The sequence below is a fragment of the Diospyros lotus genome, chromosome 14 (assembly GCF_014633365.1).
Source record: "Diospyros lotus cultivar Yz01 chromosome 14, ASM1463336v1, whole genome shotgun sequence".
NCBI lineage: Eukaryota > Viridiplantae > Streptophyta > Magnoliopsida > Ericales > Ebenaceae > Diospyros > Diospyros lotus.
In genome coordinates, this window is record NC_068351.1 from 27,003,759 (window position 1) to 27,025,767 (window position 22,009).

The 22,009-nt window shown below is 37.1% G+C and overlaps 1 protein-coding gene and 1 long non-coding RNA gene across 2 annotated transcripts in view; one reads left to right on the forward strand and one right to left on the reverse strand.

Moving 5' to 3' along the window:
• Nucleotides 1–292: 292 nt before the first annotated feature.
• Nucleotides 293–22,009, forward strand: part of LOC127791079 (probable cyclic nucleotide-gated ion channel 5) — a 30,332-nt gene continuing 8,615 nt past the window's right edge. Inside the window, exons 1-5 of the mRNA XM_052320827.1 lie at nucleotides 293–2,261; nucleotides 2,651–3,236; nucleotides 8,825–9,037; nucleotides 9,821–10,125; nucleotides 15,920–16,031. Of these exons, the coding sequence (XP_052176787.1) occupies nucleotides 2,197–2,261; nucleotides 2,651–3,236; nucleotides 8,825–9,037; nucleotides 9,821–10,125; nucleotides 15,920–16,031 (1,281 nt within the window). The 5' untranslated portion in view covers nucleotides 293–2,196. The remainder of the gene's footprint in view (nucleotides 2,262–2,650; nucleotides 3,237–8,824; nucleotides 9,038–9,820; nucleotides 10,126–15,919; nucleotides 16,032–22,009) is intronic.
• LOC127791082 (uncharacterized) lies at nucleotides 10,041–11,985 on the reverse strand. Its single transcript, XR_008020856.1, has 3 exons — nucleotides 11,700–11,985; nucleotides 11,511–11,597; nucleotides 10,041–11,224 (listed from the first exon to the last, which is right to left on the reverse strand). It is a non-coding gene; the product is annotated as an uncharacterized LOC127791082 (long non-coding RNA).

Here is a 22,009-nt window from a genome sequence, read left to right on the forward strand (position 1 = left end):
CGCGCCCAGCCGTTGAATCATTTGTAATGGTCCAAATTCAGTTGACGGTCGCAGCACAAAGCTCGAACTTGTCGTCTCTCTCCCTCTCTTGCAGGCCTTTCGCAATCCAAGAATAGCCAAAGCGCGTCTCTCTCTCTCTCTCTCTCTCTCTCTCTCTCTCTCTAATGCAAATCCTAGTTTCGCGAAATCTCTATTTCGTCAGAGGACAGGACCAAATCGAAGAATTTCACGGTAAGTTGATATCTTCTATTAATCTAATAATGTTCTATCGCTGCCGCTTTGTTGTCGAACATAAACCAAATGGATTTGTCTTTGTTTGTTCTTTTGATTGCGCGGCCATTACAGAAATGATAATCATTCTACCAACGAAATCTATTCTTTTGCAAACAAAACTAACTGATCATCTTTTATTCGATAATATGCATCACAATATGTTGTCCGCCTAAAGTCTTGTTTCATCCTTCGGTATGCTCTTCTAGATTTTATTTCATTCTATAATGTTTCAAATTCTGGTCAAATTTTCATTGAAAATTTAAATAATTTGGAAATCAACAGACCTGGCTCTTGAGTGTCTGGAACACAGAAGGCAACGTCATGATTTTTTTCTTCCTTTTTTTTTTTTTTTTTTTTTTTTTGAGATATCTATGGTTTTTGGTTGGACACATCATGCATAAAAATAGAACTAACTGCCTATATCGGAACGACATGATTTGATTGTTGTTGCATTATCCTAAAAGTCCTGGGAGTGGGAATATTCTTGTTGGAGCAGATCACCTATTACTCTTTCCATTGTCTCTTGGTTTTGTATGTCAAGTTCTGTTGCTAAGAGGTGGAGAAGTCTTAGAGACAGATTTTTTGGGGTGGTATCAGTGATGAGAATGCAGTATGGTCATAGCCATGTTGGGTAAATGATTGTGGCGGTTTGTTGCAAATCACCTAACTTTTCTATTTTGGTATCCACTTTCTGGATTTTTTTAAATGAATGGTCATTTGATTTCATTGTTAGTTTTCATATATTTGTTTTCAGTTTCGTTTTTGATTAAAAATAAAAAATTGACATTGTTGTTGGATGATATTATACGTTTTCAAAGATATGAAAACTCCATTTGATGATTCTATTTTTGTTGAAGGTTTGTTTATTTATATGATTGTTAAGTATAAGTTAATTCACGTAATAGTATTGAATAAATCAAGTTCAAATATAACAATTATTAAAATTTCGAAAAATGAGTATGAAGTAAATTATAAGCCACAATTAACTACATTAAGAAATATGATCATCTTTAAAGTACAAAAGGCTCACAACAAAAACCTAAGGTTAATTTAAAAAAAAAAAAAGAAAGGCTTGAATTAAAATTTTCATGTACTGTAAACACTCTATAATAGTTAACAAAATGCAAAAATGGTTTCTTGCAGTATTTTGAGGTAGAAAAATTATGATATTCACAGACAAGAAATTTTCTCAGAAACTATTAGCACAAAATTTATAGAAAATAAAATTCTTTCTGAATCAAAGTCTTCTAAAATACTATAAATATTTATTATCTCCATGCAACAATGAATTCACATTACAGCATTAAACAGAGAACTCATAACAGGGGAGGGGGACCTAGATTGCAGGAGGCTGGGATGTGCAGAAGGAAGAGGGTTTTTTTTTTTTTTTTGGTCTTGAAGAACAGTTTACAGATGTGATGGAGAATAAATCTCAGTGGATCTCGTGGAAGAGGTCAGGCAATGCAGAGGGGAAGAAGAAGAAAAACCAGATGGTGCTAGTTCTGTGAAATGAAGCTGAAGAAAAAGAAATGGGACTGATGCTGTGAAGATGAAGCCATAAGAGAACGAGCAGTTCAATTGTTAGATAGAAATTGGAATGAAAGACATAAGTGAACATGGAAAAACTTTTTGGTGTTTCCGTGATTTTCTTAAAAACTAAAAACAATGTTGATTTTCACATGTTAAGACTAGAGATGTAAAATGAAATTCTTTTTCCTGACAAAGGTTGATTGTTTGGCTGAGCAGAGTTAACTTAGCATGATAGCATCTGAATGTTTTAATTTGTAGTGCAGGGCTTCTGACAACATGGTATTTGATGTTTCCCATTTTCAACTTGGACTATATATATGGGTGACTTGAATTCTCCAGTAGATGCTGACACGAGAGACTTATATTTGTCGCCCATGCAGTTAGTTCCACACAATGTTTGATTGTGCTGGTGGTTATAAATCAGAGTATATCAGCGGCCAGAGAGAGAAATTTGTAAGGTACAATAACTGTGTCTGTCATTGTTCAACATGAAATTTCTGCCCCCCGCCCCCCCCCCCCCCAAAAAAAAGAAGGAAAATAAGAATAGATGCTTGTGTATCTTGGTCCTGTTTGGTATTTGATTTGTTGTTTAATTGAGGTAGAGTGTGCACTCTCTATTTCTGTCCTGCAAGGGAAGTGAAAATCATCAGGCTTCTCAGCTATTTGAATCTGGACGTAAATATGGTTTCTATTTGAACTATGATTCTTTTTTATTCCCATTAATGAACACATAAAAGAAAATTCCTTAGATCATTTCATATTCTCTATTTTTGTCTTTTCAGCATGAGGATTTGTGCTGAATTTGGCATCTAATTTTGGCATGTAATGGCACATATTTCTATTGTAGGTTGGATGATTTGGATTCTAGACTATCATTTTCATCTGATACTGGGGGAATGAAGAGGTGTGGATTTAGCATAGAGGGACCGACTTCAGGCAGTCGTCTCAAGGATAATGCATCAAAGTCATTTAGGATAGGAGTAAAAAGAGGATCTGAAGGACTTAAGACATTTGGCCGCTCACTAAGAACTGGAGTCAGTCAGGCAGTTTTCCCAGAAGATCTTAAGGTGTCTCAGAAAAAGATTTTTGATCCTCAAGACAAGTCTCTCCTGTTTTGGAACAGGCTTTTGGTCATATCATGTATTGTTGGAGTATCAGTGGATCCTTTGTTTTTCTATCTTCCCGTTTTCAATCTTAACGAAAGTTGCCTTGGTATAGATACAAAGTTAGCATACACAATTACAACTTTGCGGACAACTATAGATGCTTTCTACCTTGTAAGAATGGCTTTCCAGTTCCGAACAGCTTATATTGCACCATCATCTCGGGTTTTTGGACGAGGCGAGCTTGTGATAGACCCTGCACAAATAGCAACAAGATACTTGCAGCGGTATTTCCTCGTTGATCTTCTATCTGTGCTACCTTTACCACAGGTTTGACTCATGCTTGATATATTTACTTAAATAAAGTTACAAGCACCTGTATGGCCACATACAAATTTGCTTGTATATTAATGATAATCTTCAAAATGTTACATACATTCATGATGAAGAGAGAGAGGGAGGGACCACAAAGGGGATTCTAAAACTGTTGGGTTTTTAAACAGAAAGAGCCTCCTCAATTTGGGAAATTTGTGGTGGAGGAATCGTGGAATGTATCCCCTCAAACTTGTCCTGACTTTGAGTTTAATTCGTAGTCCTATTGACACTTTATGTAATGTATAATAATACTTAATGTATATTGTTATCAACCTCTCTCCTCTTCTAGAAATTATCTGCCCTGAAATCGAAATGACATCACATCTCAGCAACCTACATCATGCTAATATGTCATGGCTTTGATTCCTATGTAGAAGGCCTTTTATGTTTTGTTCTTTTCTTTTTTTTATTATTTAAAGTTCTTTGAAGCCAATTCTGAACTGCATTTCTAGATTCTCATATTTTACAGTCATGTGATCACTAGTATGTGTTAGAATTATAGCATAGAAAGGAAGGAGCACACTTTTCTGTTTTTCAGAACTTGATAATGCCTCATTGATACTTGCTGATATATATACACAAAAGACATAATCCCATGATTTAAGGAGGGGTCATACCTATTACAACTTTCCCTTTAGCAGCCCTTACAAAAAACTTTCCATAAAACAAGGACATCCATTCCTTTTTACTAACCCTCCACAGCCAAATATCATTACAAATATTCTAATCTAACTTGGGAGTATCTAGAAAAACCTGACTTCAACACTCCTCCTCATGATTTTTCTTGGAGACTCCCAGTTTGACCCTTAAATCTTCAAACCTTCCAGCTGCAAGTGACTTAGTCATAATGTCTGCAAGTTGGTTTTCTGAGCTGCAATGAATCAGCTGCACTTCACCTTCTTTTTCAGCTTGCCTGATGGCATGAAACCTGACATTTATGTGCTTTGTACGCCCATGTTGCACTGGATTTTTAGTCATTGAAATGGCTGATTTATTGTCAACTTGAATGACAGTAGCTTCCTGTTGAGTTTGAAACAAATCTGCCAAAACCTTCCTTAACCAAATGGCTTGGTTAGCAGCAGTAGCAGCAGCTATGTACTCTGCTTCTGCAGTTGACTGAGCAATAACATCTTGCTTCCTTGAAACCCATGAAAAAACTCCTGAACCCATAGAAAATACATAACCAGTGGTGCTTTTCATGTCATCAAGGCATCCTGCCCAGTCACTATCAGAAAACCCTTGCAGCTTTCCATTTTCTGATGTTGTATACCAAATTCCAGAATCATAAGTACCTTTGACATACCTTAGGACTCTTTTAGCTGCCCCTAAATGAACCTGACCAGGTGATTGCATATACCTGGACAACACACTTGCTGCAAACATGATATCTGGTCTTGAAGCAGTTAAATACAAGAGGCTTCCCACCAAACTTCTATAATGGCTAGGATCCACATCTTCACCCTTTTCTGCTTTTGACAACTTTCCATTTTGAGCCAGAGGTGTAGCAACAGATTTACACCTTTCCATATTAAACTTCTTCAACAAATCAAGTGCATACTTTCTTTGGGAAATGAAGATGTCAGCTGATGATTGGCTAATCTCCATCCCTAGAAAGTAGGTCATAAGCCCCAAGTCTGACATTTCGAATACAGCTTCCATTTCCTTCTTGAATTCAGCAATTAGCCTTGAATTACTTCCAGTTACTAACATATCATCAACATAGATAGATAAGATTAACAATTCTCCAGTTTCAAACCTTTTAACATAGAGTGTAGCTTCATTTTCACTTCTTGTGAAACCACAATGCAGCAGGTGTGAGTCTACTTTGCTGTACCAGGCTCTAGGAGCTTGTTTCAGGCCATACAAAGCCTTTTGTAACTTGTAAACCTTGTTCTCCATCCCTGAAACCTGAAATCCTTCTGGTTGCTCAACAAATAACTCCTCCTGCAGCTCACCATTCAAGAATGCTGACTTTACATCCAAGTGATACACTTCCCATTTCAAGTTAGCAACCAAAGCTAATAACAACCTTATAGTTTCATGCCTTGCAACTGGTGCAAACGTGTCACCATAATCTACACCAGCTTGCTGTGAATATCCCTTGACAACAAGTCTAGCCTTGTGCTTGTGAATAGAGCCATCAGGATTCAACTTTGTCCGGAAAATCCACTTCACCCCTATCACATTTCTTACTTCAGGTCTGTCCACAAGCTGCCAAGTATGATTTTTTTCTATCATATCAATCTCCTCCTGCATTGCCAATCTCCATTCTTCATACTTTACTGCTTCAGCAAAGGAGGAAGGCTCCAAGGCTGCATAATTGCATTTCTCATATACCTCAGACAATGATTTTGTCTTGAGAATAGGAGAATCGGGAGGGGAATCAGCAGCCTTGTCAGAATTCATTCTAAAAGTCAAAACAGAAAGTTGTGGTGAATCAGATTTCCCTTCAGTTTTCTGCAAGAAAACTGTGTCTTTTTCAGCAAGACCTTTGTCCCAATTCCAGTGTAGAGACTCATCAATCACCACATCCCTGCTCACATAAACTTTTTGACTTTGCATATTATAAATCATGTAGCCTTTTGACATGGATGAATAGCCCAAGAAAATTCCCACTTCAGCCTTCTGATCTAGCTTGCTTCTCTTTGCAGAGGGCACATGGACATAGCAAATTGAACCAAATGTCCTCAAGTGTTTGGCTGTTGGTTTTAACCCTGACCAAGCTTCCACTGGAGTCTTCCCATCCACTGATCTAGTAGGCAGCCTGTTGAGTAAATACACTGTTGTATGAATAGCCTCTGCCCAGAAATTCAAAGGCAAATTCTTTTCCACCATCATGCACCTTGCCATTTCCACAACAGTTCTGTTCTTCCTCTCTGAAACTCCATTTTGCTGTGGTGAGTAGCTCACTGTTAGTTGATGACTAACACCCAAATCTGCACAAAACCTCTCAAATTCATGAGAAGTATACTCCTTCCCATTATCAGATCTCAAAGCCTTCAACTTGCATCCACTTTGAGTCTCAACCATAGTCTTAAACTTCTTAAACACAGAAAAGACATCCCCTTTGCTTCTCAAGAAATATACCCAAGTCATTCTAGTGAAATCATCAATAAAGAGCACAAAATACTTGTTTTGACTTAATGATTCTGTGCTCATTGGTCCACAAACATCTGTGTGCACTAACTCTAATTTCTCCTTAGCTCTCCATGTTGCACTAGCTGGAAATGTTTGTCTATGCATTTTTCCAAATTGACAAGAACCACACACATCACTAGTCACTTGGATTTTAGGTAGGTCCCTTGTTAAATCATTTGCTTGCATATATTTCAAAGCAGCCAAATTAAAGTGCCCATACCTTCTGTGCCATACCACAGATTCATCTATCTTTGCAAAATTAGCACTATCACCAACAACATTCCAGTTTAAAGGAAAGGCCTTGTCAACCATAACCACTTTAGCAATCAAGCAATCATGAGGATCATAATTATAGCAGAATTTCCCTTTAAATGATAATGAGTACCCATTTGCAAGCATTTGAGCTACACTTAATAAATTCTGAGCTAAACAAGGTATAAATAGCACATCATGAATGTATTTAGTACCTTGCTTAGTGTTTACTGCCACTGAACCCTTTCCTTCTGCTTGAACCACCTGTCCATTTCCAAGCTTTACTCTTGTCTTCACAGACCTATCTAAATTGGAAAAAATCTGCTCATCTTTGAACATGTGACTAGTGCAGCCACTATCAATAAACCAAGTCTGCTTATAGGAGTTTTGTGTTTCCTGGAAAGCCATAAACAGACTAGCAGATTCATTCTCCTTCTCATCTATAAAATTTGCTTGTTGTGTGGACTGACCTTGAGATTGACTTTGCTTGGCCCTACAATTTCTTTCTATGTGACCAGGCTTTTTGCAAAACCTGCATTCTATTTGAGGTTTTCCTTTGTACCAACAATCCTTCTCCAGATGATTGGTCCTTTGACAAGTGTTGCACGGTGGAAACTTGCCATTTTTTCCAAATTCCTTGGACCCCATAATACCTTTTCCTTAACCTCCTTTGTTTGATGTAGGCTGTTTTGAGTCTTTAGCAGGCTGTTTCCCTTTATGCCTGGCTTGAAATGCCCCTTCAGATACTTCTTCCTCCCTTATACTTGTTCTCTGCTCTTGTGCTTGCAGTTTACTAATCAACTCAGCAATTGTTAAAGTCTTGAGATCACAAGATTCCTCAATGGCTGAAATCTTGGACTCAAATCTTGCTGGAAAACTGATTAGAATTTTTTCTACCACCTTACTATCTTCATAAGTCTCTCCAAACAGCCTTATCTTATTTACAAGCTCCATGAGCTTAGCAGAATAATCTTTCACCGTTTCACCTTCTTTCATCCTTAGCATTTCAAATTCACGTTTTAAAGTTAGGAGTTTAACAGCCCTTACCCTGTCACTTCCTTCAAATTCTGATCTTAGCTTTTCCCATGCTTCCTTAGGACTTTCACAGGTCATTATTCTGGTGAAGATAACATCTAATAGTGCTGAATGAATGCATGTGAGAGCCTTTGGTTGTTTAGCTTTCTGTTCTTCATGATTCTTAATCTGAGCCATTGTTGGATTAGGCAGCAAAGGCGGAGGATCTGCTCCTACTTCCACTGCATCCCACAAATTTAAAGCCTTGAGGTATGCCTTCATCTTTATCACCCATATGTGATAATTTTCTCCTGTAAACATTGGAGGACCCGTCCCTAGGAAATTGCTGGAAGCCATCTCACTCTCTCAAGTGTTTGATCTCTCACCTCACAAACACTCTCAGAATTTTCCTCACAGATCCCTCAAGAAGACAGCTCTGATACCATTTGTTAGAATTATAGCATAGAAAGGAAGGAGCACACTTTTCTGTTTTTCAGAACTTGATAATGCCTCATTGATACTTGCTGATATATATACACAAAAGACATAATCCCATGATTTAAGGAGGGGCCATACCTATTACAACTTTCCCTTTAGCAGCCCTTACAAAAAACTTTCCATAAAACAAGGACATCCATTCCTTTTTACTAACCCTCCACAGCCAAATATCATTACAAATATTCTAATCTAACTTGGGAGTATCTAGAAAAACCTGACTTCAACAGTATGCACATTCAGGTTGAGCTAACAGTTGGAGGTAAATGTTTAATCTGTATGTGAATGGTCTGTCATCACAGCTTAATGAACCACATCTAGGCTTAATAGGGTTACTCAGCATAGTATGTATGCCTTCTTTTTGCTTGTGATGTGTTTTTTCTGTTTTAAATTTTTGGTAGTTGACCAAAAATTCTGGCTGCCCCATTTATTATTGTCTTCATCAATTCGAAAGTTTTATTGCAGAATTTTCAAATGATTCTACTGAAAAGAAATTATTATAGTTTCTATAGAAACATTTTATTGTACAATGAACTTACTGATTGGAATTTGTTGCCCTTGTCATTTCATTTTCTTTGTTAATTGATGCTAAAGATCACAACCTTTGCTTTTGTTTTTAACTTCTAACTTCCCATGCTGTGCAGATTGTAGTTTGGACATTTATTCAGCGAGGAGAAGGTTCACATGTCTTGTCTACCAAACGGGCACTTATGTTCATTGTCTTTCTTCAATATATTCCCAGGTTTTTCCGGTTTGTCCCATTAACTTCAGAGCTCAAGAAGTCTGCAGGGGTCTTTGCTGAAACAGCTTGGGCAGGTGCTGCATACTATTTGTTGTGGTTCTTGCTTGCTAGTCATGTAAGTAGCTAGACAATTATGTTGGGTGGCTAATGATTACAACTCAGTGTTACAAGCATGATCGTCATCTCTCTCTCTCTCTCTCTCTCTCTCTCTCTCTCCCCTTTTGCTTCACGCTTGTTTAGATGTCATGTACTTCGATTTTTCTTTTTCTTTTCTTTTACCAGTTGTTACAAGTTATTGCACTGCTTAATTTCCGGACCCTTTGAGAATAGACCATGCTATGAGAACTACAAAGAAACAAAGGTCTTGATGAAGGACAGAAGATTGAGAGAAAGAGAGAGATCAATGATATTATTACAAAGCTACAATTTGACTTATGATTGCATCACCAATACTTATTTATAGGCTAAAGTTATACCAAAAAATAAATAAAATTTCAAGTTACAATTATCCAAACAGATCTACTAAAAATAAAAAGGAACAACTTTACTATTGTTATCAAGGCTCATACTCTTATATCCACCTGTAGAAAATATCAATTAAAATAAATAGTCCATGTGCACGATTTTATACACACAAGGGCTACATTACAGCTTGCACGCAAGAATGCTTTGCCAAGTGTTAGGAGTATGTGATGACCCATTCCAAATCTTATATAATTGCGGGTGGAGTCAACATATATAGGACTTCAGAAAGGCACTCTTACAAATCTTAAATGTTCCTGCATGTTCGATGGGTATATATTCTTTCCCGTTCTTAGAACTATTGGCTAAATCTGTTTACTTTTAAGTGGGCTATTACTTATGAGTCACGTTACCACTGTTACTTGTATTCTTTTAGATACTCGGGGCTTTCTGGTACCTATTTGCTGTGACTCGTATCACTACATGCTGGAAGAGAGCTTGTCTACAGAGTGGAAAATGTCGTTTAGATTACTTGTATTGCCAAAACGTTAACATGAAAGGTTTGACCAACTGGAAAAATGTCGGATGGAAAATTCTCAATTCAAAGTGCTCATATGATGAACTAGAACCGGTATTTGATTATGGCATATATGGACATGCTCTATCATCTGGTATTGTGGCAAATGAGGAGTTCTTCTCTAAATACTGCTACTGTTTGTGGTGGGGTCTACAGAATTTGAGGTAAGCTGCAATTTATGTTTCACCCAGTTATGATACATAGCGTCACTTTTTACATCTTTTAGCAATCAATAGCTTCTTCTTTTGCCTGCTTAGGTTGCAACTGGTGTAGCCTTTTTTATTTTTTATTTTCCCTTCTTTTTTGAACTCAGTTCATCTCTTTGGGCTGGTGCCCATGGATGATACAAGCAGGATATCTCTCTCCTTAACATGAACATCTCTAATTTGTAAGGCAAGACCTAAGCATGGTATTTGTTATGCCTATTAACAGTGTGATACCAATTTGTTGGAAACACATACAAACAAGTAATAGTTGGGAAGAAATAGAGAAAAAACTATACTCTTCTAACTTGTCATCTCATTTCACCAATATAGATGACTTCACCACACTATTTTACCACACTCTCCATAACCACAACTTTGGCAACACACTCTACTTGACCCCATTGGGTATCTATAAGTTTCCTCTAGCATACACATATATAACTCTTTTAACTCTAATTCATGAATATCTCAATGCATGAACAACGCATGTGTGTCTAGACTGTCAATGTCTTCTTATCCACCACTGTGGTGCCCCTGGTCCCACATTTAGAGTGTCAATGTAACCCTCGGTTACAACTGCAGCCATTGGCTAAACTAAAGGGTGGCTACGCCCCTAAAGATTTGGGCACCTTAGGTGGGATCCAAGTTTTACTGTCCTTCGCTTGTCAAAAACTAAAATCTCAAAAATAGACAACAGAGGGTACTTGAATCTCGATCAAGTTACATGTTGGAATCTTAGGACCATTATAGAGATATTATGAGGTCTTAGGATGGAAGGAAATTTTTCAAAAAAAATCCATTTCCCAGCAAAATAGTCAAAAATTTCAACTTCAAGCTTAAAATTCATTCACCTCACACATAATTATTACAAACCGACAACATATCTATTTGACCCATGTCCCAAATAACCAGAAACAAGCAAGAATTTGGAACTAAACCCACTGTTAGCTAGGCTTCTCAAAACAAGACACTCTTTTGGCCTAACATGACCCATCATCCGCATCCAACAAAGATTCATCCACCATCACCGCCTTTCCCTTGCTAGGTCCCAATTTTTCTGTAGGATTTGTTATAAGGGATGAGTCCTAAGACTCAGTAAAGACAATATGCAATGTAGAAAATTATAGTTCATGACAAACATAAAAAAACGTGAAATAAACATGCATGAAGAGCCTATCCACCTCATCCAAGTCAATCTTGGAGTCTTAGTGGACCACATGATTCCCTTGAACCCTAACACAAGCTCTGTTTAGTCAAAAATTCAGTCTCATGCCTGGAAATTCTCACATAATCTCATGCATGCCATGATCATGTAATTTGGATAAAAATATATTAACACTTACCGGATTTGCTTCTAGCTTTTTGTGGTCCCCTTTGACATTCTTTAAGTCTCCCCAAGGCAACAAAATCACCGAAATCAGGCCTCAAAACTTCTCTAGCAAAAATTAGGTATAAATATGTCAAAAAGGACTATTTCGAGATAGGCATTGCTACAACCAATTTCAACCCAAACTTAGGCTTTTCCCACTTACCTTAGGCTTTAGAAGATCAGTAGAGATGCTGGTTTTCCTTAGATTTTCTTCTCCTCTTGTAAATTTTCTCCATAGTTCAAAACTACCCCCTTCTAGGTGTTTAAATAAACTTCCTAAGACTTGAGGCCTTTTGGAAAGCAAAGGATTTCTTGGGCTTCCAAAGGCCACTAAACAACCCGTCATAACCTGCAATTCTCTGCAAATTGACCCCTAGCATATAGCCTTGCCTTGTCCCTTTAGTTTTGGCCACATATACATCAATTTAAAAATCTTGCTTCAAGAGGAATGTTGTGAAATCTTTTAGGGGTATTACTAGGCCTCAATTGATCCACGTTGCAGGTGCAAAAGATCTGGAAAAATGTGTGGAAAATCGTGAAAAATATCAAGAAGGTTGCAGGCAGCACAGGGGGTTGGGCGTTACCAAGCCCTTGATGCGCTGCTATGCAACGTCGTTTTGGCCCCACCTTTTCTAAATAAAATGGTGCTTTCCACGTGACTCGAACCCGGAACCTGCTAGCACTGAGGCCCTAACACGGCTTGCTTGGTCACGGGGCTGAGTTACCCGGTCAATAATCTAGCTGCCCCCCATTTATTCTTTATATATTTCACCACCTCCCCATACAAGGGTTCCAACTTCCTTTGTTTAATTCTCGACCCTACCAATGCCCAATTAAACCATTAAAAATCCAGAATCAATCCTTCAAAATACTGGGTTGTTTCAACCACCTGCATTAGAAATGATCTCAATAGGCATCTCCTTGTAGTATGTCTCTTTAATTTACTCAAAAGGCATTTTTGTTTCATTCTCATATGTAGGGCCTCCAAACCAAATTTCCTTTGACTTTCTCTTCACCTCACCTTTGCATTAATCTCTATGCTTGAATTTTGCTAGGTGCCTGAACTCATGCACTTTTATTGTTTGGATCGAAGAACTCTTCCAAATTCACCCATTGTGTGTCAATTGTTAGACTTCTCATGACAACTTCCAAATAAAGAGTGTTGCCAGTACACGAGGCTCCTTGCTTTGTAAGGGTCAGGGGATGGTCAGAGTTTTATACAGCCTTCATGCCAACTTACAATTAACAATGCCTTCATCTTTAATCTCCCACTTTAATGGAACAAAGTCTTCATAGATTTTCAACTTCATCAACTTTCATCATTTCAACTCTATAAATTTCATTCTTCAAAACCAATTGTTGAATAAAGATCCTCTCACTATCATGGAAATAAGCCTAGTTAAAATAGATATTCCTTCAAAATATGCATATAAAGTCTTCCATTTGGTTATTGTGAACATCTTTTCCTCATTCTCTTGTTCAACCTTCTCAACTTGCTTATTTTTATTTCCACCAATTTTGTCAATAAGTTCATTTTCTTTCACCTTTTTCAACTACAATATTCTCAATTTTTTGGTTCGATTTTTTTTACTGATTATTGTCCTCCATTTGTCAAATTCTTCAACAATTTCTTCTTAGACTTATTTCCCCTCCATTTTCTTTTGAACTCTTTATTTTTTGTAGTTTTTTCCACTCTTCTCCTTTTCATCTTCCTTATAAATTACTTACTTTCGTCCCCAAGTTCTTCAAACTTGTCATTTCTCTTTGAACACAAACTCGTCTTCCTCAAAGTATTGTTACCAATACTCAAAGGCTAAAGCCTCATCTCTATGGTTAGACTTAACATGATCCAGCATATTCCAAACACAACTTGAACATCTTTCTTCTCCAATCTCCTTCCAAATCTCTGTATGGAATGCCTTTTGCAGAATTGCAAATATTTTCTGTAATTTCTTTTCTCAAACCCTTTTTCGCATGTCACTTTGTGGCCATTCTCCTACAGCATCCCATAAGTCATATGCTTCGAGGTAGGTAATAAGCATAATTTTCATTCTCTTGTAACAATTTTGAGCCAGGATATACCTTATTTCTTGGCCTTGCATATCCTCTTCAAAACACAACCAAGTTGTATAATCCATATTGTTTTGTGGCACTTCCCAAGTTCCACGACTCTTAGGTGACTTCTCAAGATTAACTTAGCTATGATTCAACTTTTCTCAAAACCAATCAGGCTCAGATACCATTGTACGTAATTTGGTGGGCATATAAATATGTTGCAAGTTGGAAGGAATATACACAAGCAAGTTATACTTGGGCAGAAACAGAAAAGAAACTATTCTCTTTTTTAACTTTTCATCTCATTTTATCATCCGAAATGACCTCGCTACACTATTTGACCACACTATACTTGGCCACAGGCTTTGCCCACCACCCTACTCAATCCTATTATTTGTTTCTACTAACATCATACGGATGTAAATGGCTTTCCCAATTAACCACATTTATATAGTTGGTTTAATAAATGCTCAGATAAGCCTTATACCTATATTCCCCAATTTTGAATTTCCATACTTGTTTCAGTGGGGGGATTAGGGGACCCATTTGCATCCCTATTAACATGGATCTAATAGGCACATAGAAACATGACTATGTATATGCATACATTAACGCGTGAATTTTCAGTACAAAAAGAAGTATGTGTATCTAGAAATATCTATAACAATAAAATCAATTTAACAACAACTTCCAAAAAACTCTTAATAGATAACCATACAGCTTAAACAAATTAATCGCAACTGGTAATGATGTTATTGGAATTTGGGACTATCCTTACACAAGCTCTCAGGAACTGTGCCTGCTAATCCTGAGCTGAATTTGCAAATCCACAGAGCTTAATTGTAAAGGACTGGCAGATCGCCAACTATTAATTATGGCATGGCTCTAATTGGCAAATGGGCTTTTGGGTATCACTGACGTCATGACCCAAAAGGGGCCTGTGACTGGTGCCTTACCCTTGATGAACCATTGGCTCACCAGGGTCAAACAAACTGCAGTATGTACCATGCCATCACAAGTACCAACAACAAACAATGGACTGAGACAATACGTGTAAAATCTCTATTCTACGAAAACATCCTTCCTGTAATTAACGAAGCCAATTACTAAGAATATCCAAAAATAAATGGAATATTTTAATTGTTTCCCACGTGAACAAACATGGGGCCTACCAAAGAAATTATATCAGAACCATCTTAAAGCCTCAAACTGTCTGAGTTTGCTGATTCCAAAGATGACCTGTGAACTGAAAAAGACATATATACTATTGAAAAAAGTAATAAAAAAAAAAAATCAAAGAATAGACAACGTATATCATTTCCTGCACCATGGTAATGACAATACCCAAGCTCCCGACACGAAATAATGATGTTTGTTCACATCAAAAGATAAACCTTGCTGGATTTTCAAAGACATCAAAAAGGTTTTTAGCTCGAAAGTGGCAAAGGAACAACATGAAGGTGATGACATGATGCTAATTGGAAATCTCACTTCCTTTTTTGAAGTGCCCTTATAGAACATGACATGATGCTAATTGGAAGAGTCGCATAAAAAGCTTTCTCAAAACATTTTCTCAAATACAGGGTTGGTTTGGCAGTTTTGATCTGGTATAGTCAGTACTACAACTTTCTCAGTTGATGAAGGTCCAAAGAAGATGAAGAAATAGGAAGAGCAAAGAAGAAGATCAGGAGGAAGAGAAGAAAGAAAAGGACAGAAGAGAAGAAAAAAAGAAAAAATGAAGAAGTGCATAGGAGAAAAGAAGAATAGAGAAGTGGTGGAGATGAAGAAGAAAAGAGAGCGAAAAGGAATAACATTAGTGCTGGGGTGGAAAGAACTTTGAGTTGATCCAAGGTTCAAACCAAGGAAGCACCAAGGTAAGACTATTTCTTACTGCCACGATTGCCACCCTTTGGGTGGAGTCTCACCCCGTCCATATGCATGGGTTGGCATGCATGGATCCATAGGGGACTAGTTGGACAAAGCTTGGAACTCCTGCTTTAGCAAAACAAAAAAGAAGAAGGAGGAGGAGGAGGAGGAGGAGGAGGAGAAAGGAAGAACATTAAAGGAGAAGAAGAGTAATATCAATGTTCTCTATATTCATCTATCATACAAAATTGAATGAAATGTTTATATTGTGAGTTATATAAGAATTATAATTTAAAGTCATCCTAAGTAATCTTGGAAGTTTAATTGAAGTAAGAACAAGAATTTACTACTCCTAAATCTCCTAAAATCCTAAATCAACTAGAACTCTTTACCTCTATCATCAGTGCATGTCAGTTTATATACCCTAATGACTTTAATTGGTCTTTAATTTCATTTTCACAGTACGCTTGGTCAGGGGCTCGAAACTAGCACCTATCCAGCAGAGGTTCTCTTTTCCATAGCAATTGCTATATTTGGTCTCATCCTTTTTGCTCTCTTGATTGGGAACATGCAGGTATGTGGAAATCTTACTTCATGGGATCCCCATTGATCCATGTCAGAATCTACTTGTTTGCTTTTGCTCTTTCTTGGCAATCATGCTGATCTTATTAGGGAAACACTTACAAAAATTGCAGCCTTTCTTAACATTGCATAAATAATTTTTGTTTGATCTTGAATCTCTAATTTCTACACAAACTAAGACTCATTTTGCTTCATTTATGATTTTTATCTTATTTGAGCTGGATCTTGGTATTTGCTTTACAATTTAATGTTTGGCATTGGAGATCCATAGAACTGCTTTGTCAGATTACCAGCTATAGTTGCTCTTTGACACGAAATTAGAGGCGAGACCAACAATAATTGTTATTTAGTTATCAAACTTTTCAAATCATTGAAATGGTGCTAATAGATATGAGAGAGAGAGAGAGAGAGAGAGAGAGAGAGGTGTACTTCTTCCTAGACCTGTCAAGTGATATGTCTGCATCTGGATGATCTTTTTTATCCTTCCTCTGGGATCTATAGTTTCTCTGAATGGGTTTCCTGTTTTTGTTATGCAGCCATTTTTTTATTGACATGCAAGGTAGTATTTGTTCCATGCATCAGATGACCACCAGTAGCTATTTATGTGAATGATATTCATTAAATTTGGAATCTTCCTTTATGATTATGAGAACATTACATTACAATAATTCTGTGATGGAAAACTGCTCAAGCAGAAGATTACCAACATCTTCCTGGGTTTTTGGTGTGATATTTTGGAATGCACTACAGCTCAAACTACACCTTTCCTCTCTTGTAATAAAAGATTCACTTACAAAAGTATAAAAAAACATAAGATGTATTATCACATATCTTCTAATTATTATCAGTTTCCAAGCCTAATGGGCTTCCATTGAATGTAAAATTTTAAAATCATTTGACATTCTTAGAAATATGATAATTTTGTTGTATTCCAATTTTGCAACCCATTATTTTCAAGTCTGTAAATTCTGTGAAACAATTTGTTTAGCACCATTTTTATACATTTTACTCTTACCCTATATGCACTTGGGCTTCTCTTATGGTTGACCAAATGGCCAGAAAAAAAGAAAAAAAAAATCTCTCGAATTAAGATTATAATAAAAAAAACCTATAATGAAATGTTATATTTTCTGAAATGGGAACTGTTGATTGTTAAATATTATCTAATCTAAAAGCTTAAGCTGTTAGATAGAGGGTTAACTTTATCTTTTATGATATTATTTTACTCTCAACATACTCCCTCATGTGTGACCAGGTTTCATTGATAACTGGTCCAACCACGTGCAATAATTTGAATATTGGGTTAGTAGTGAGGTTTAAACTCAAAACTTTTACTGTTCTAATATCATATTAAATTGTTAATCATCAGCTGATCTAAAAGTTTAAACTATTAGATAAAGGATTAACTTTATCTTTATATTATTATTTTACTCTCAATAGAAACTAAAATAAAGAGAAATAAGAATCAAACACCAATTAACTTTTATGCTTTTAGATGTACACATAATATTACAACCTGTTGGAAAAAAAGATTGAAAATTATCTCATATTCCATATGAATGATGCAGACCTATTAATAGGGTAAGAGATTACAACATAGGAAAGATTACACATGCTAAAAACAGGGAAAGTTAAGCTGTACAAAGCATAAAAAGATTTCCTGTATCAAGGATAGGAAAGTATCTAAATCTGGACAAATAATTAATGTCAATAATTTCCAAAAACTGAAGATTAGATCATTGTCTAAATCAAGAATGATTTGACTAATGAATCTCTTGAGATCATAGCCAATCATCCCATGAATCAACACTCCCCCTCAAGTTGGTGAAAAAATATCTATCATTCCTAACTTTTATAGAAGCTCTTCAAATCTCTTGGTAGGCAATCCCTTTGTCAATATGTTAGCCAACAGATTTTCAGAGGAAACAAAGGGTATACAAATCAACCCAACCTCTAACTTTTCCTTTATGAAATGCCGATCTATCTCAACATATTTCATTCAATCATGTTGCACTAGGTTATGTGCAATATTGATGGCTGACTTGTTGTCATAAAACAACTTCATTGGGCCATGGCTAATAATCTTTAGATCATCCAAGACAATCTTTAGCCACAAAAATTCACATAGATCATCCAAGACAATCTTTAGCCACAACAATTCACATAGACCAAGGGCCATAGCTCGAAATTCAGTCTCAGCATTGGACTTAGCCACTATACCCTGCTTTTTACTCATCCAGGACACTAGATTTCCTTCTAGAAACACACAATAGCCTGTTGTAAACCTCATATCCACAAGAGAACCCACATAGTCTGCATCTGTGTATCCTATAATAGCCAAGTTACCCCCTAATTTGAATAAAATCCCTTTTCTAGGTGTTGCCTTTAGATAGCACAAAATCCTCCTCCCTTCCTACATGTGCTCTTTTGTTAGGCTGTGCATAAATTAACTAACCAAGCTAACAACAAATGCAATATCAGGTTTTGTGTGGGATAGGTAAATCAAATGGCCTACCAACCTTTGGTACCTTCCTTTGTCTACCAGCTAACAGCTAGGCCTCTCCCTTAATTTAAGGTTTGGTTCCACTGGTGTACTAGCTACTTTTCCTCCTAAAAACCTGGTTTGCTTCAACAAATCCATGAAATACTTCCTTTAGGAGGGGAAGATTCCTTCTTTTGAGTAGGCTACTTCTATTCCCAAGAAATACCTAAGCTTACCAAGATCTTTAATTTAAAATTCATTTGCCAAATTTTCCTTCAATTGCTGTTGTTCCTTAACATCATTTCCAATGACTATAATGTCATCCACATACACAAGCAAAGCTATCACCTTGTCCTTCTCGGAGTGTTTAATAAAAAGAGTGTGATATCCCCTACTTTGTTGTATCCCATATGCGTCATAGCTTTGGAAAATCCATCAAACCAGTCTCTCTGAGATTGCTTCAATCCATAGAGTGCCATTTTCAACCTACATACCTTGTCTAAGACCTCTTTATTGAACCCTGGTGGTGGCTCCATAAAAACTTCTTCCTCTAGATCACCATGGAGAAAGGCATTTTTCACATCAAGTTGCTGCAATTGCCAACCACAACAACTAGCTAGTGATAGGAGTATCAGGACGGTTGTCATTTTTGCCACAAGTGCATATGTATCTAAATAATCTATTCCATAGGTTTATGTGTATCCCTTAGTAACTAACAGAGCCTCATATCTCTCCAATGTGCCATCTGCATTATACTTCAAATTAAACACCCATTTGCAACCCACAGGTTGAACCCCCATTGGTCTAGGCACCATCTCCCACGTTTGATTCTTTTCCAGGGCCCTCATCTCTTCCTGCATGGCCTGTGTCCAATTCTGGTCGTGTAATGCCTCCTTAACTATCTTAGGAATGGTTATGGAGTCAAGGGAAGTCAAGAAGCTCTTATGCTTTGGTGAGAGTTGATGATAAGAGATATAGTTGGCCAATGGATGTTGTGTGCAACATCTAATTCCTTTTCTAATAGCAATAGGTAAATCCAAGTCATTGGGAATAGTTTTAAATTGAGTAGGTGACTGAGGTAGTTCAATACCTGGCTTTGGGACAGATGTTGACCCCTGCTAAGAACACGAATTAGTTTGAAACCTTCTTAAAGACATAAGGTAAGCCTTTAAACCTAACAAGAGATGGCAACAATGGATGTGCTGGAAAAGGAGAACCTAGGTTTGGTGGTTGCTCACCTGAACCCTAGGCCTCCAGCATAGGTAAGTCGGGACTATAATGTGATTTAGGTGCAGCTAAGACTAACTTTGGTGCAAGGTCCGATTGTGCCAAGTCCAAAGTGGGAAGATCCCCATGGTCACCGGTGGCAATCTCCCCCTGGTGACCAAGACGAGTAAGCCAAAAAGGGACTAAGTTTCAACAAAGGTAACATCCTTGAAGACAAAGAATTTCCGAGTGGGATGATGATAGCACTTATATCCCTTTTGGGTAGGGGAATAACCAAGAAAAATGCACTTAAGTCCCCTAGGATCAAATTTATCCCAATAATGTTTAGGAATGTGAACAAAAGACACACAACCAAACACTTTGGGGGAAAGAAAGGCATGAAGGTCAATATCAGGAAAGTGAGAGGAAAGATATTGTAATGGATTGAGATTCTACAGCAGTTTAAATGGAACTCGGTTAATAAGATAGACTATAGTCAACACTACCTCTCCCCAAAAATGCTTGGGAACATGATGGTGATGTAAAAAAGCTCGAGTAACATTGAGTGAATGCCTCATTTTCCTTTCAGCAACCCCATTCTCTTCAGGGGTATCAACACAAGAGGATTTATGTATGATACCTTGCTAAAAGAACAGATGAAAGTGCTGATTAAAATAGTCTCTTGCATTATCAATATGAAATCTCTGAATAAGGACCCCAAATTGAGTAGAAATCATCCTGTGGAATAGAGGCAAGATGTTGCCAATGGTTGCCTTATCCTTTAATAGGTACACCCAAGTCATACGTGTGTAGTCATCAATAATGAAATGAACCATCTAGCCCCAGAGCAATTGGGAATCCTAGATGGCCCCCAAACATCATAATGCAACAAGGAAAAAGTAATGGAAGAGAGTTTATTGCTAATTGAATAAGACATCCGATGATGTTTAAAAAATTCACACACATCATAGTGAAAATCAGTAACATCTAAACCCTGAAACAAAGAAGGAAATATGGTTTTTAACAAGATGAAAGGAGGATGGCCTAAACAAAAATGTTAAAGCCAGACTTCAGTCATGGTGGGAGTAGGTTGTGATGAACAAGCTAGGATAGGTTGATCCCTCATAAGAAGCTCAAAGTCTCTCTTCAAGTAGCATAACCCATTCCATTCCTCAGCAACACCAATCATCTTCCCTCAGTCTAGTTCCTGAAACACACAAGTATGAGGAGAGAAAACTGTTGGAAGAATCCGAGGCGTGAAACGTGGCATACATGGCACGAATTAAACTCCTAGATTAAGAAGGAGTTCTGGAAGATAATGCTAGCTAAAATCTAGGAATGTTTTTAGATATTTCTTATGTATATTTGTAGTTTAAATGTATATTATCTACTGCTGTAAAGTAGGAGAGATTTTAGGAGATATCTTAGAAGAGATTGTAGGAGATTTTTTAGGACTTTTGTTGTATAAATTTCTCCCTAAAGTTGATGTATTATTGGCGAGTGAGAGATTGATTTTACCCTAGCTATTTCTTCATGGTATCAGAGCCATCTCCTGTGGCGCCTGATTTTTTCCATTAATCCATCTCAAGAAGTCGGGTTAATACTCCGAGATAGCAGACGACTCCAACAGTGAGGTGACCACCTCTAATCGTCCTTCGGTGAGGACTTTTCCTTTGGTTCCACCTCTCTCAACAACCTTAGACAGTCCTCTCCAAATTACACAACACAAACTGAATGGAACTAATTTCCGAGAATGGTTCCAATCAATCTTGTTGGTTGTTAGAGGTAAAGTCATGGAAGGCTACCTAACTGGAGATACAACAAGGCTAAGTTCAGAATCTGCTGCTTCAAGCGTATGGAAGGCCGAGAATGCCATAGTTATGGCTTGGTTAGTTAATTCAATGGAGCCTAAAATCGATAGGACATATCTCTTATACAAAATGGCTTGTGAGATATGGCAGGCTGTCTAAGAAATATACTCTGACTTAGAAAACACTCCTCAATGTTTTCAAGTTCAATCTCTCATTCGAAACAAAAAACAAGGTACAAACTCGGTCACTGAATATTTTAATATTCTAAGGCAAGAGATGGATCTCTTCTATGAGATTAAATGGGAGTGCACAGCAAATGGTAAAAAATATGGTAAGATGATAGAGAATGAGAGAGTGTTTGATTTCCTTCTTGGATTAAACTCAAAGTTAGATGAAGTTAGGGGTTGACTGCTAGGGATGAAACCTTTTCCAACCATCAGGGAAGTATTTGCTAAAGTTAGGAGAGAAGAA